Source organism: Camarhynchus parvulus, chromosome 1, assembly GCF_901933205.1.
Source record: "Camarhynchus parvulus chromosome 1, STF_HiC, whole genome shotgun sequence".
Classification (NCBI taxonomy): Eukaryota; Metazoa; Chordata; class Aves; order Passeriformes; family Thraupidae; genus Camarhynchus; species Camarhynchus parvulus.
The window spans coordinates 31112946-31126950 of record NC_044571.1 but is presented as its reverse complement, the minus strand read 5'-3'; the positions used below and the strand labels follow the sequence as shown (position 1 = coordinate 31126950).

Sequence of the window (14005 nt, the reverse complement as noted above, 5' to 3'; positions counted from 1 at the left end):
GAGGCCCATCAAGGTCATTTACATAGTCCTGTCCCTGTGTTTGTCCAAGCCCCAGTATCAATACAGATGAGGGATGCACTGATTGAGAGCAGTCCTGCTGAGAAGGTCCTGGGGGGGGCTGGACATGAGCCAGAAACATGCCCTTGCAACCCAGAAAGCTAGAAAAACATGACCAGCTGGTGGAGGGAGGTGATTCTCCCCTCTACTCTGCTGTTGTGAGAGAGCACCTGGAGTGCAGTGTCCAGCTCTGGGGCTTCCAGTACAGGAAGGACATGGACCTGTTGGAGCAGGTTCAGGGGAGGCCATGAAGATCGTCAGAGGGATGGGCAGAGGGATGGGGCACATCTCCTGTGAAGACAGGCTGTGAGAGCTGGGGTTCACCCTGGACAAGGGAAGGTTCTGGGGAGATCTTAATGTGACCGTGGTCATTCTGTACAAAAAGGGGATTTATAAGAAAGATGGAGAAAGACTTTACTAGGGCCTGTAGTAACAGGACAAGGGGGAAACAGTTTTTAACTGAATGGGAGCAAATTTAGACTGGATATAAGGAAGCAATTCTTTACTCTGAGTGTGGTGAGACACAGGAACAGGTTGCCTCAAGAAGCTGTGGATGCCCCATCCCTAGAAATGTTCAAGGCCAGACTGCATGAGACTTTGAACAACCTGGTCTAGTGAAAGGTGTCCCTGCCCACTGCAGTGGGGTTGGAACTAGATGATCTTCAAGGTGCCTTCCAATCTGAACCTTTCTATGATTCTATAATAAATCTAAACTGCAAAGGAAAAGATTATTTTTTAAATAGAGGTGTATTCCAAAATGGAAGTGAGAAAAAGAATAAGAAGGGCCTGTCCTTTGATAAATGTTAGCTATGTCTAGCTGGTTCCTTCAGGAAATGTTTTCTTTCATGTCTGTTGACAGGGTGAGAATTCCACATATAAGAATGCCAAGTGGAGGAGAAAAGGATAACTACTTCTAAGAAAGAACTTGTTAGTGTTGACTGAATAACACGAACTACGTTAGAAACATTTTGTTGATTTGACTCATGTTCAGTCCTTGGTGAAGGGCTTTATTGATAACTTCTAGGGGTAATGTGGCAGAAGAGAGCTGGAAGTCTGCCCTGGGGATACTGTCTAACAATGGTGTGATTTGGGAAGGTCACTCCCACACAGAGTGGGAGAACATGGTGCTCCCAACCAATCTCTGACTTCCCACTTTGGTTACTGTTAATGTGCATCAAAATCAGACACATATTTTGTCATGAGAGACTTTTAAAAAAATGCTTTGTTAAGCAGCTAGTTCTCTGCAATACACCGTGCTAAAAGAAAATTTCCATTGATTTGAAATTATGTGAAGCTGGATTTGGATTAATGAATTATTTGAACACTTGAGGCTGTTTTGAGGAACATACTTTGTACAAATTTCTTTTGCAGAAATACAAAGCGGCTGAAAGACATAAAAAGATTTTAAACTCTTAGGATGGCCATGCAGCACTTTGTTAATCTGTCCTGTTTGTCCCATTATGTACTGTTGTGATTCTTGCTCTCTGCCAGGATCAAAGTCATAGATACTCTGGGAATGGCAATTTCACCTATGACACCCCTTGGCTCTAAGCACAAGTTTTATACACTCTGGTGCTTACACCAAGAGCTTACACAGTATTTAAGGATTTTGTGGTCTTGTAGCTCTGGACTCAGGGGTGAAATTCATCCAGTGTACTTAGCAGTTTTTTCCATAGCTCTTCAACAGCACTTTCCTTCTGAGGATACCAAGTGATTTGCAAACATTAATTAATTCTCATAAAGCCCTATGAGGCAAATAAATGTTAAGTATCCCTGTGTTAGTACATATGAGAAACATGAGACCTGACTGCCTTACCATTCATGCTGTTCACTGTCTTTTCTCCCAAAAATGACTAAGTGCCATGGGACAGAGGAAAGCCCTTTTTCCACCCCCCCCCCCCCCCCCCCCCCCCCCCCCTTCCCCCCGCCAGTTCTGTTGTTTTCCTTGGACCTTCTGGAATTCTTTGAGGGCAGCAGGGATAAGGCTGGGCTTCAAGCTGCAGTGTGTGAAATTCAAGCTACACAAATTGCAAAAGTGAAGGAGCTTTGGTGTATTTGTTGCTGGTTTTGGGGGCAAAAGCCAGGCCCTTTATGCAACCTGTGAGTTACTTGCTCCGTGTTCCAGCACCCAATCGGAAAGGTAGCTTGGGCTGCCAAAGTAGGAAATACCCCTGAAAGTCAGGCATACTTGTGGGCTACCAAGAGCAACAGGGCTAGACAGCAAGTGGAGGCAGAGGAATTATTTAAAGAAATAGCTCCAGCTGGATCTCACCCATTTCACTGAAGAAAACCATAGGCTATTGAAAGACCAATGGATGCTCTAAAACTTAGTGTTTTCCTCTCTGTAGCTTTAGTCAGGTTAGCACAAACAGGACCTAAAGTGACTTTCCCAGTTTGTTAATTAACCTTAAGAGCAATTTACAGCTTGGGGCTAGTGATACTGGAAATGGAGGGTTGGCCTTTTTGAGGGCAAATGGCAGCTTTGTGAGAGACAGTAAAGTAGATAAATTTCATGCTAACAATATTGGCTCAGAGACATAGGTTCACATTTTTTGAGACATACCAGACATAAGATCATCCAAATGCTTTTCTGAATGTATTCTGACAAATTTATATGTGGTTACATGTCTTCCCAGGCCTTGGTGCACAGCACATAGCCTAATGTAACAGTTATAATTATGATACTGATCAGACCAACCAGGCATTTTAAAGACATGAAAACTAGACTAATTCTTTAGTTTCAAACACAGTGAGGTCAAATATGTGATGTAAATGACAACAAAAAGGGAGGCATGTTAGGTCTGCGCCAGACAGACTTCTGTTGTTACCTTAACAAGTCTGTATACTTCAGGCATTGTTTGTATTTCTATTGTGCCTGGAGATTTTATTCTTTAGTTTGAGGATTCTCGCTGAATGGGGGAGGGAAATGTTGTCATTGCTGTGGACAAGAAACATTTCTTTCTGACATATTAAGCATTAAGAGGATTATGTAAAGACAAGCCATATTGCAGAAGGAGATGTTCTTAATATAGCTTTTACCACGAACCCATGACCTGCCAAAAATTTAGGAGAGTTAAAAAACCTATTGCTTTGACAATTTTTTAATTTTTAAAAAATCATCTTTTAAAAAGATCAAGGAATTCACCCACTGTTATTTACACAGAATTCAAACTTTCTTGCTTAAAATCATGAATCATTTAATGTCACATCTGTGGGATATCTAGGCAGATGCCATTAATCCAAGTAATTTTGAAAATTCCAATTTCATTTGGATTAAAACCTACAACTAAGTCAGTGAATAGCATATACTGTACATGCATTAAGGCTGGTGACTACTAAAGTCTCTTGGGTAGATAAACTAAGTACCGATTAGCCAGGTCTAAGTGTATGTTCTCATCTGGGGCAGAAAAGATATCCTGACATTTCAGATTTGAATCAGTAGCCATGAAAAATGGTTAAACATTTGTATTACAAAAGAGATACTATGGCACAGTCCCAAAGGTGCATTTCATATAAATTAATTAGCTACACAAATTATTTTGACAATAGCTACTGCACTTCTGAGGTGATATGGCTGCTCAGTGATGAGTACTTGATGATCAATGGTAGGCACCTTCATGCTGAGTGACTTTTATTACTATTTAGATTTACAGTATATACATATGTGTTTGTATCTACACTTAGGGCGTGATCCTCTTAACCTCCTTTACCTAAGGTCTTCTGTTCACTATAATCTCTTCCTTTGGAGCTCTGTTATTTGAACAAAAGAAATAGGCAAACAAGGGGTTTGGGTGTCCTGCCATGTGACAGGAAGGACTATGCCTGCCTTTTGACCACACTTGAACCTCTGCATATGCTTTGTTCTTACCTGACACTCATGCCACCATGCCATACTATAAGGGTTTAAGGCCAAGGGCTCTGTATGATCTTGCTGCCTGTGAGAATCCTTTAGGCTGTTCTGGATTTGTCAAGCCCACGTGCAATACACAGTTCCTTTGCATCCATTCCCATTGCTGTATGAGCTCTTACTGATTCTGGAGCCTCTGTTTGTAAGCAGACTTCTTCCTCCAGGCATAATCCTTCTGGATTTGTACAGAATGACTTCTTACTTTTCCAAAATTGAACCTGAATGTTGCTATGACTAAAGAAGCCTGCATGTTCCTGGACTTTCACAGCAGATTAAAATAAGTCAGTGTGTTTCATGGAACTGCAAAAAAGGACAGCCTCCTCTGGTCCCATCCAAAACACACAAAGCATCCTTGACTCACAGTGTGATTTGCCTAAGACTATTCAGGTTCTTAAAGTGGTGCATATGCTTAACTGGACCAGACCTGAAGTCACATGCACTTTTGCAGACCAGTCCCTAAGAAGATGAAATTCAGTATTTGTTGTCACTGTGCCACATTCAGACATCCAATCAGCAACAACCCTAGAAAGCAAACAGCCTGCACAGAAGAGTATTCTACATAACCTCGCTAAAATAGTTTAGCTGTGAGAAACCCTATGGAGAGAAGGCCAAACCCTTTACTCCACTCATCCTGTTGCACCACCAGAAATTAAGGCTCAGTGTGCTCATCAGACAACACAGATGATGCCAGCACAAAAACTAAAAATCAGTAAGATTTTCATGGAAGCAATAGGTATTTTAGCTGAGATAACTCAATATGAGAGCAATGTACAGGAAAGGACAATCATCTACAGAGATGCTTAGTACTTGGAAATGTTACAACAGAACACCATAAATTCTTGCATTTCTTTGAAGGTTCTTGACATATTATATCCATACAAAGAGTTCATCATGGTTAAGAAAAATATCCCGATCTTAGTAAAATAAACATGCTTCAAAGTTCCATATTTGAAACTCAAATGCCACATGTGCAATAAAACTAAACTCCATTTAAGGCAAGTAATATATGTTACTTCTAAAATTTCTCAACATTAAATATCAGAAAGGGCTCCCAAACCCCCAAACTTATCTGAAGATAAACATCATAGGCACCGTCAAAGAAAACAGAAGCTAATCTAGCTGGAGTTTCACTTTCCTGATCTGAGGCGAAATCCTGCAGTACCTGTGGATGGCATTGAAGCAGCTGACAGAATCCATTGCTACTAGTCTAGCAAATCCTGACAGACTTCCTTCCACAGCTGGAGATCAGGCAAGTGATAAACAGAAAGGCACCGATCGACTTCTCCGCGATACTTGTGACGAAACAAATTGTGTTCCTTCTGGGGTGGGTGACAGCCAGGGCTAAGGGTGACAGCAGGACTCAGAGGTCACGTATTTTGTCATTTAAAGGCAAGTACATGTTCTCTCCTAAAGCCAGCGACTTTGTAACACTCAAGTCCATACTATGAGGTGGCCACAGCCACAGGCATTCTTCTGGGGGGAAGTATCTGAGCACCGATGGGCACATAAATATTGGCCCAGGATGGCTTGGGGCTGAGCAGTTCCTTGGTGGCTGCTTCAGAGAACACAGTGAATGCTGAGTCTGAGCAATAGCTGGAGTTATGGTGAGAAAAACACAGCTATGTGGGGCTCAGTGTGCTCATAAGCCCACTCTTTACCACGGGGTACATGGAGTCTGTGCTACCAAAGACATTTGACTGAGAAATTGTGCCATATTGTTTGGTATCTTTTCTTCAAAATGCAGCTCTTCAAAAATGGGGGACGAAAAAATAAAGGCAGCAAGTACCAATTAATAAACCATTTGTATCAGTGGCTACTTCTACTTGTATCTTCTATTGAAAGTGTCTTTTGTACTCACAATTTCTTAATAGGTAAGCAAATTAGATTAGAAAATAACAGTAAAAGGGTTCAACTAATGCCTTTGACAAGAACAGTCAACTGAAAGTCACTGGAACTGCTGATTTGAGTAAAGGCAGCAAATCTGATTGCAAAAGAAAATATTTCCAATATAGAAAAAAACCCCTAAATATGTGAAAACCACTGAAAATGAACAAAAATGCACTGAGTGCAAGCACGGTTGATATGAACTGGCCTTGACCTCATCTGACCCAAATTAAACTCCAATTATTGTGGGATTAATTCTCTGGCATGAAAAACACAGCCTGTCAACGGGAACTGAAAACATCCCATAAATCAAGAAACGTTAAAGCCTAGTTGAGGATTACGCATGAAGAGTGAGAGGATTATGATAGGAAACAGTTCTTAGCCTGATGAGCAGCAAACTCAGCTTCCCAGATAAAGGAAATTGCATGTAATGCTCCCATACAGCCTGGAAGAAAATGTTGCAAGCTTCTGCTAGATGAAAAAGATATGAAAGTCAAAATCTGCAGGATGAAGCCTTCCCATGCAAAGCCAACAACTGTTATAAATATCTGTCTGTGTGTGTGTGCAGCCGAAATTAACACATTTTCTTTCCTAAATGGATTACTGTTTGCTATATTTTTTCCTTATCTATTTACTGTCAGTAACAGAATGCAATTTTCCACCATCTCTGTTAAGTTCTTCCTACCAGCATATCTGTTTTCAGGCCTTCCTTTTGCTTGATACTGTAGGTTGCACTCTTGGTGAGGAGCTGAACGAGACGTAAAGTTATTTAAAAAGACAGGAGATAAAGAAATGCATGCAATTTGTTGAAACTTATTGCACAGGAAGGAATGCTGTCCTTCTCCATCTTAATGTGGACTACACACCTCCTCTCTGTGCTCCAGTGGAGAAGTAACAGGGAAATGGCACAATTAATATGGGAACTTCTGTGACATGTCCATGCTCGCAGTAAAAATTCTCCATGTCTATGATTTGCCCTCATTCATTCCAGTTCAGGAAAGCCCTTGTGTATGTGCTTAAGCTCTGCTGAAGTCATCAGGATTTCAGTACAAGCTTAAAGTTAAGAATCGATTGTGAGCTTTCCTGAATAGGGATCTGTGCTTATTGCACTTGGTTCAATCAACCCATAAGATTTTGGTTTCTGAGTTTTTCAGTACAAGAATAGAAAGGGTATGTTTGTGCATTAAGATCAGTTCTTTATAGTATTTCTAGTGTATGAAAATGTTTGGAGAGTGATACAGAACAATTCATTCTGAAGAGACATCATTGTATATTGTACCTCTGTGCACATACATGTCTACACTCAGAAGAATTTTGCTCAATATTGAAGAAATATTCACCTTTGTTTGGATCAATGCTGTAGCTGGCTATTTCTGTAGCACAGTGTCCAGAATAACTGAATTATCCATGAAAGGGATACTGTCCATGTGAATGGCACACAGTCATTATGACAAGTGAGCACTATTCCGCACCCAGTGAAGTCCTTGTTGAGTGTACTGGACTAAATGCTCCATACTGCTGTGCAAGGTGATAGGTCCCATCAATGCATCCAAGTCGTTAAAAAAATCTGCAGGGGAAAAAAAAGTGCAGGGATTCAGCATCAGAAGAGTGAATCTTTATTTGCTACTTGTCGCCCTTTAACAGATTTTATTCTCTTGCAAATTGAGTCAGGCTGAACATTCCATGGGAATGAAAGTTTAGTGCTGGGGAGATTAATTTTAAAGCCCCATGGTTCATGATGTTACAGGCTGATGCACAACAATTTTCTTTTTAACGAACAAAGCAGTGAGTTCTTCAACTTTGCTTTTCATTAATTTCCATTGAGTCTTGATAAAGCAAACAGACTCTGGGCAAGATTTATTCTGAGATTGAGGACAAGTAGATCAAAAAGTCCACACACAAGTGTCCAATGACACATTTGTGATATGCTAGATATTTAAGCTACCATGACAGAGAAATAGAGGCCTGTACAACATGGTCAACCCAGCCTAAAGGGTAATTTGGCTTACTAGCCAGTCAGGACTTAGAATCACAGAATGGTTTGCGTTGGAAGGGACCTTTAAAGATCAGCCAGTTCCAACCCTGTGCCATGGATTGGGACAATTCTGTTGTCTACTCAGAGGCATATAGTGCCCATTTGAGATGCTCTCAGGGAGTTGATACGTACAGCCTGGACTGGCAGATCTAACACAGGATGTGCAGGAGAGTTCTGGAGTGGCAGTTTAGGTAAGGATACCTCAGTAAATTGTAGCCCTCTCTCCCTTTTTAGTACACTCTGAGAGGTGTGCTGTTCAGTACACACCTTTCAGGGTGAACTAAACAGCACTCTGAACTGCTGGTGGTATTGAATAAAGCTCCATCAACTGCAATGGGAGATGAGCCCCCAGCTCATATCTACATACCTTCACTTAGGTGCCCTTGTTTTGACTTGGATCTTGCCCACGTCCCTGCCTTAAATACACAAATTAGCTTGAAAACTAAGGAATACTTCACTGTCAAGTCAGATGCCGAGGCATTTGCTCATGGAAACCAGTTCACCTGAGAGAAGTCTGCTGCAGGCACCTTGTTCCAATCTGAGTCTGCTACGGATGGGGGAGGGCTAGGGGCTGTTCATTCCTTCTGCAGAAAGGAGGTGTGCTCCTGCTCCTGACGTGGTCTGGCTAAACACATCCCATGCAGCTCCATGACTTTGGGGGCAGAAGATGTCTTACCTCCCACAAACCTTCCTCTCTAGAATGCACAGATGGAAGTGCTACTTACAGGAACTAAGTCTGTGACCTGTCTGTCACAAGTGCTGGCTCAGCTCTTCTGAGCAAGACAGCTATCAAAATTGCCTTTTTGGGCTGTTTTGGAACAAACTAGGAGCAGACTGAAAAAAGAAATAATATCTGCAGTCCTACTTTGCAGACAGGTTTCATATCAAAGTACTTATTTTCCTGATCCAAATCATGTGACAGTCTTCTAGAATAGTCCATTGCCTTGCCTCGCTCACCTCTGTTTTCCTTGGCCAGGTTGTCAGCCATCTCCCAGTAGTCATAGCTGTGCAGGATGCTGTTGGTGATGCTGACGTGGTTGGCGGCCATCTGATGAATGCGCTGCGGGATGCTGATGATAGGAGATGGGGAAGGGGCCCCCGTGCTCCCCTGGGATCCTACAGAACTGACTGGAGAAGGGCTAGGGGACATGGGTGATGGAGTTCCTGTGCTCCTAGAAACCAGTGTTAATGCAGTTATTTAAAAAGTGTTGGGATTAAACACACAAGAGTATCAGAACATACCACAGATAAAAATATACAATTTCCAACTGCCAATCTGATATAAGATTCTATGAAACTTACTTTCCACTGGCACTCCAAGGAGATGGGTTCTGGGCAGCTTTTGATGAATTCTGGAAAGGAAAGAGTAATTTACAATGCATATAATTTATATAAGACTACAAAATGAAAAGAAAGAAATGTAAAGAAAGTGATGGAATTGCATCTCATGAAGTAATAAACCCAGTCAGCCTAGTCTGATGTTATGATGAAGCAGTGCTACAGAACAGACTTGAAACAGCCTTTTCAACACCCTGGCATAGGGACTGATTAGAAAAACATTAGGTGAAATGGAACTTTTCACAGAAATCCTGGGAATTCAGAAAAAAAAAAGTGCTGCAGGACTCTGTAAAGTTTAGGCTGGAATTTCTTGTGATGAAGAAAATCAGAAAGATTTCCTCCCACTCTCCTGCCCCTAATGACAAATGTCATTCCCCTGGGACTTGCAAGACTGTGCAAATCTGCTCAGCCTGGCATCCACAGGGATGTGAATCTGAGGATCTGCAGCTCAGGTGGGTGTTTTAACCACTAGGCTCAAAAATCTTGCTCATGATCGCTCCTTGTGGAGCTGTTCCCCTTGGTCCAAACATGGTAGCATTTCACAAGGTCAAAGAGACTGCCCATGTAGATTAGATTGGTGGTTTTCATAGCTGAAGGATTCCCCAGAGAACCCCAGAAGGGGCCATTTGATCATTTAGTGTGGTCTCTTGTATGCCTGGAATCACTAAGATTCTCTCTGGTATACTGTGCTTACGCTAAAGAATTTCATTGCTTGAGGAGAGACCATACTACCTTGTGCAAGCATCATATTTACAAAGCAGGAGAAATTCAGGTGTCAGCAGTAATTGAGACTGGATAAATGATCTTGTAATTTAAAAATTATTTTAGTAGTTAAAATTCCAGGAGCTGGAGGGAATTCAGTCACTGGTTCCTGACCATTTGACTTGGGGAAAAATTCTACCTCTCTCCCAAGTGACTGATTTAGTCCTAGGGCTGTGAGAAAGAAGTCTAAGAAACCAAGCTTTTCTAGTCCATCTCATCCATGGTTTCACATTCAGCAATGGCCAGCCTGACTCTTCAGAGGAAAGTAACCTCCCTGTGCTCTCCCCTGAAGCTGAACCTGCAAGTAACTGTGTGCTGGAGAACAGCCCTCTCTTCTTGACATCCATGTGGGACCAGACAAAGGTCCTGCAGCTTGAGATCTGTTTATGGATACTGTTTTAAATGCAAGGCTGTAGTGGTTGTAAACTGCAGGAGTTACAGGCAGTACCAGCAGTACAAAACCTCTTGGTTCTTAGGGCTCTCAGGGCTTAGGAAGGAAAATCATAAACAAGGGGCTTCAGATGTTCGTGGAGTTCAAGGCCAGGAGCAATCCTGCAGTGCACACAATCTGCAATGTTTGTTTTCCACCAATCATGGCACTTCTAAAAGAAGCTAAATTACTTTTAAAATGTATCTTATTTCTAAAAAGGACAAATAGCCATATAGAAATTCTTAGACACTATTTATCTTCCTTATTGTTCTTCTGTGTCCTGTTCTATGTCTCTTGTGTATAATTAGAAAAAAAATGGTGTTTCACAGTTTCAAGATTGAATCTTCTTAACTTCAGTGCTATCTTTTGGATTCTGTTGGTCCAAAGCCAGTAAAACTGCATGTAATCTGCAAATTATCAGCTCTGTTTCCATGTACACACTGATCTCTTAACCCATTCAGCACCAAACTGGACAATCCCCTAAGCCTCTCTTTAAAAAACTTTGTTTCTCAGTTTAATGTGTCTTCTGAACTGCCTCTTGGGTTTCTATGTGCATCCCAACACCGGCTGTATTTTAGCAGTAATCATGCCAGTGTTGTGTGTACCCTGTCAGTCTTCCTGCATTTTGACACTGGGTGTTCTATGTCCCAGGTACGTGACATGAAAAATAAGCTTTGGAGTGTCCCACAAGGACTTCTTCCTTCAGAGGGTTTTCTTTTTCTTTTTTTTTTCCTTTTTCCTTTTAACAGGAAAAGCTCAGGTGTGAAAAGATAAAAAAGGAAAATTTCTCATTTGCCATCTTAAATAGAACCAACCTGGGAATCCTCAGCATTTGATCCTGCTACAGAAAAGATTCATTTTCCCCCCCTTTCTTTTCTGATGTCTCTCAGAACTACTTGTCTTCATCTTTCTACTGTAATGGAAACTGTGTGCCTGTTGTTTACTTACAGAGTTGGAAGCAGGAAAATTTGAAAATTGGAGTCAAGGATACTTACATTGTAAATGTAACCAACCTCTGCCTTACTGTACATCTTCCCACACACCTTTTTTCTCATGTTTTAGGCATATTGCTTCAGGTTCCTCTCAGTTCTGCACCAGAAGGGTGGGGGTAAGGATTCTAAAGAGTGTAATGTTGTAAGAGATCCCTTATACCACTTTCCCTACTGCAACCCATTCTCCTGGTTTCTTTATTCTCTCATATGTGCCTGGCCCCTGAATATCTGGGCCTTCTTTCTAATTCTCTGCTGCATTTTTTTTCTATAATGGAAATAAATCACCTAAAGGAGATTTAAATAGTATTTTTTTTCTTTTCTAAAAGAAAAGTATGTCCAATTTTCCCTGCAAATGTGTGATTAAAAATCCTTCTCTGATTGATAATATCTGAGGAAGTTCTTAATGCAGTCAGCATTTCATGTCACTTAGTTTTGAAAGCTTTTAGATACCAAATATGAAAGGACTGGAGAACTGGCTTGTTTTCCACTGAAAATTATAGCAAATGGATGATTTTTTTCACTTTTGCTTTTAAAGGTGAGAATACTTTCTAATGTGAAGCTATGCTATCATTGTGTCAGCAGGAGCTCTGCAAAGAAACAAACTCTTCTTGGCTACAGTAGAGGGTAAGTCCATTTTATGTTTGCTGTGAAACAGTCTCTGTCTGCTAGCAGGAGATATTTTACATGGTTGAGAGCTGTTTTTAATACAGCTTTCTCTGAACTGGTCAAGAAAAATAAAGTACTTCAATAGGCACATATTTCTTTCCCCTGAAATCAAGTAATTGTTAGAGAAACATAACATGTTGAATTATATACTGCTAAATTTTTGAAGCAATTACATTGGCTTCAATTTCCATTTGAAAATAACAGATCTGTCAATTCCCTTCCCTTTCTTCATGTGTTCAGAATTTGGTCATAAGCATTCGTGCCTGTATTTGAAGTTTTTTATTAACAAAATGTCAAAGGATGAATGTTTTTCATTTCAAGGTTCTTCTGTCCACATAAAAAAACCCAACAGATGAGCCCTGTGTTCAAAGACAAATGCTTGTTCAGGTCCCACAAAGCAGTTTGTCTTAAAACATTTGTATGATCATTCTTCTTTTTTTTTTAATTTAGGAAGATAAAGGCTAATTTTTGTGTTTGTACATCACATGCGGGATGGATTGACTGCAAGAAGTTTCACTTTGTCAGAAATGAAAAATGGAAGCAGTAACAGGTGAAGCAAAGCAGGAAGGGGAAACCAAGGGTACCATGTCAAGTACATGGCAGGTGGTCTGTCTGCCCTCTGATGCTTCTGTACAACTCCTGCTGAACTCAGTGTGGGCTCTCTGACAGTTCCCTGGGCCCACTGCACTGTCCTACCTACTGATGCTGCTGAGTGGAAGGCCTGCATCTGAGGACTGATCTAGATCAAAGTCTTCAACTCGTGGGAAGTGTAATCCTGAAGGGGATTCTTACAGCAAAATCTGCAAAACCTATTCACAAAAGAGCTGGATAGCACTAGACAATGGACCAAGAATAATCTGAAAATCCCTGTTTGTTAGTACAACAAATTTATCATGCTTTGTGAAGGGTCACAGTGTGTATTTTTCAAAGAGGGACCCTTGTGAAGATAACTGAACTAACTAGAGCTCAGATGTTGCCATGAGAGTCTGTGGTAAAACATCACTGACTTCACCGGGGAAAAACTAATCCCAGCACAGCTACTGCTCTAGTAAGATGCTGTATCTCCTGTAAAAAACATTGATCTACAAACATGCCATAAAAAATGCACCTTGAAATACTCAATAAGCGCTTTTGAATACTTGACCGCGTGGTCTCTCTTGAGCCGGAACATCCTCCAGTACAGAAGGGCCAGGCAGCGGTAACTGGAATATAAGGGAGAGCAGAAAGTACAGGGTGAACAGAAATCCCACTGAATATCTTAAATCCTCAAACTAATACAGAGTGGAAGGCTGACAGCACCTTGCTTACAGTTTTTATCACCATTTGTTGGCAGTACTTCACACTTTGCCATGGGTTCATGAGCAGAGCTAGGTACTACAGCCAGGGCAGGTCATGCTGACAAATGCTACCAGTGAGGTACTAAACAAACCATACTCAGAAGGGTCTGGGCTCCCAGGCCTTCATTCTGGCTTCAAGTCTTCACACTTCATCAAAAGCCTATCCCATGAAAAGAGACACCCTGGAACTCAACATACACTTTTTTTTTTGGTATTTTTACTTGCAAATGCATAAACAGCTTTTTGAGATATTTTATCTTGGGACTTTATTGCGATACCCTGGATATAGTGAACTTGAGTTATAGTGGATGTATTCTGTATACACCCAGTGGTCTTTTCCAGCAGCTGGAGATGGCTGGTATAAAGTCAAACCTTGGATCTGGCAGATTTCAGTGGCCAAGCTTCTCTGTAGGAAACCAGAACAGAGACTGTATTGGAACCTGGAGGCTATTCCCAGGCCACTTGCCTGCTTTGGTCCCCAAAGGAAATCAGCAGTGGATTGAAAAACTCAATGTGCTGCACTGGTATTGTCTGCCCCTGTGCTCCTTTTTAGTCTGCAGAGTGCCACACACCTTTAAAGCTACATAATTAAATGAG

The 14005-nt window shown here is 41.2% G+C and overlaps 1 protein-coding gene across 3 annotated transcripts in view; it reads right to left on the bottom strand.

Annotated features, from left to right (window-relative positions):
- Positions 1–1989: 1989 nt before the first annotated feature.
- The window catches only part of AFF3 (AF4/FMR2 family member 3), a 321693-nt gene continuing 309677 nt past the window's right edge, over positions 1990–14005 (bottom strand). For all 3 annotated transcript variants that reach the window (XM_030957367.1, XM_030957375.1, XM_030957383.1), the window contains 4 exons: positions 13180–13273; positions 9186–9235; positions 8841–9055; positions 1990–7415 (listed from right to left, as the gene is read on the bottom strand). In XM_030957367.1, the coding sequence (XP_030813227.1) occupies positions 7294–7415; positions 8841–9055; positions 9186–9235; positions 13180–13273 (481 nt within the window). In that variant the 3' untranslated portion in view covers positions 1990–7293. The remainder of the gene's footprint in view (positions 7416–8840; positions 9056–9185; positions 9236–13179; positions 13274–14005) is intronic.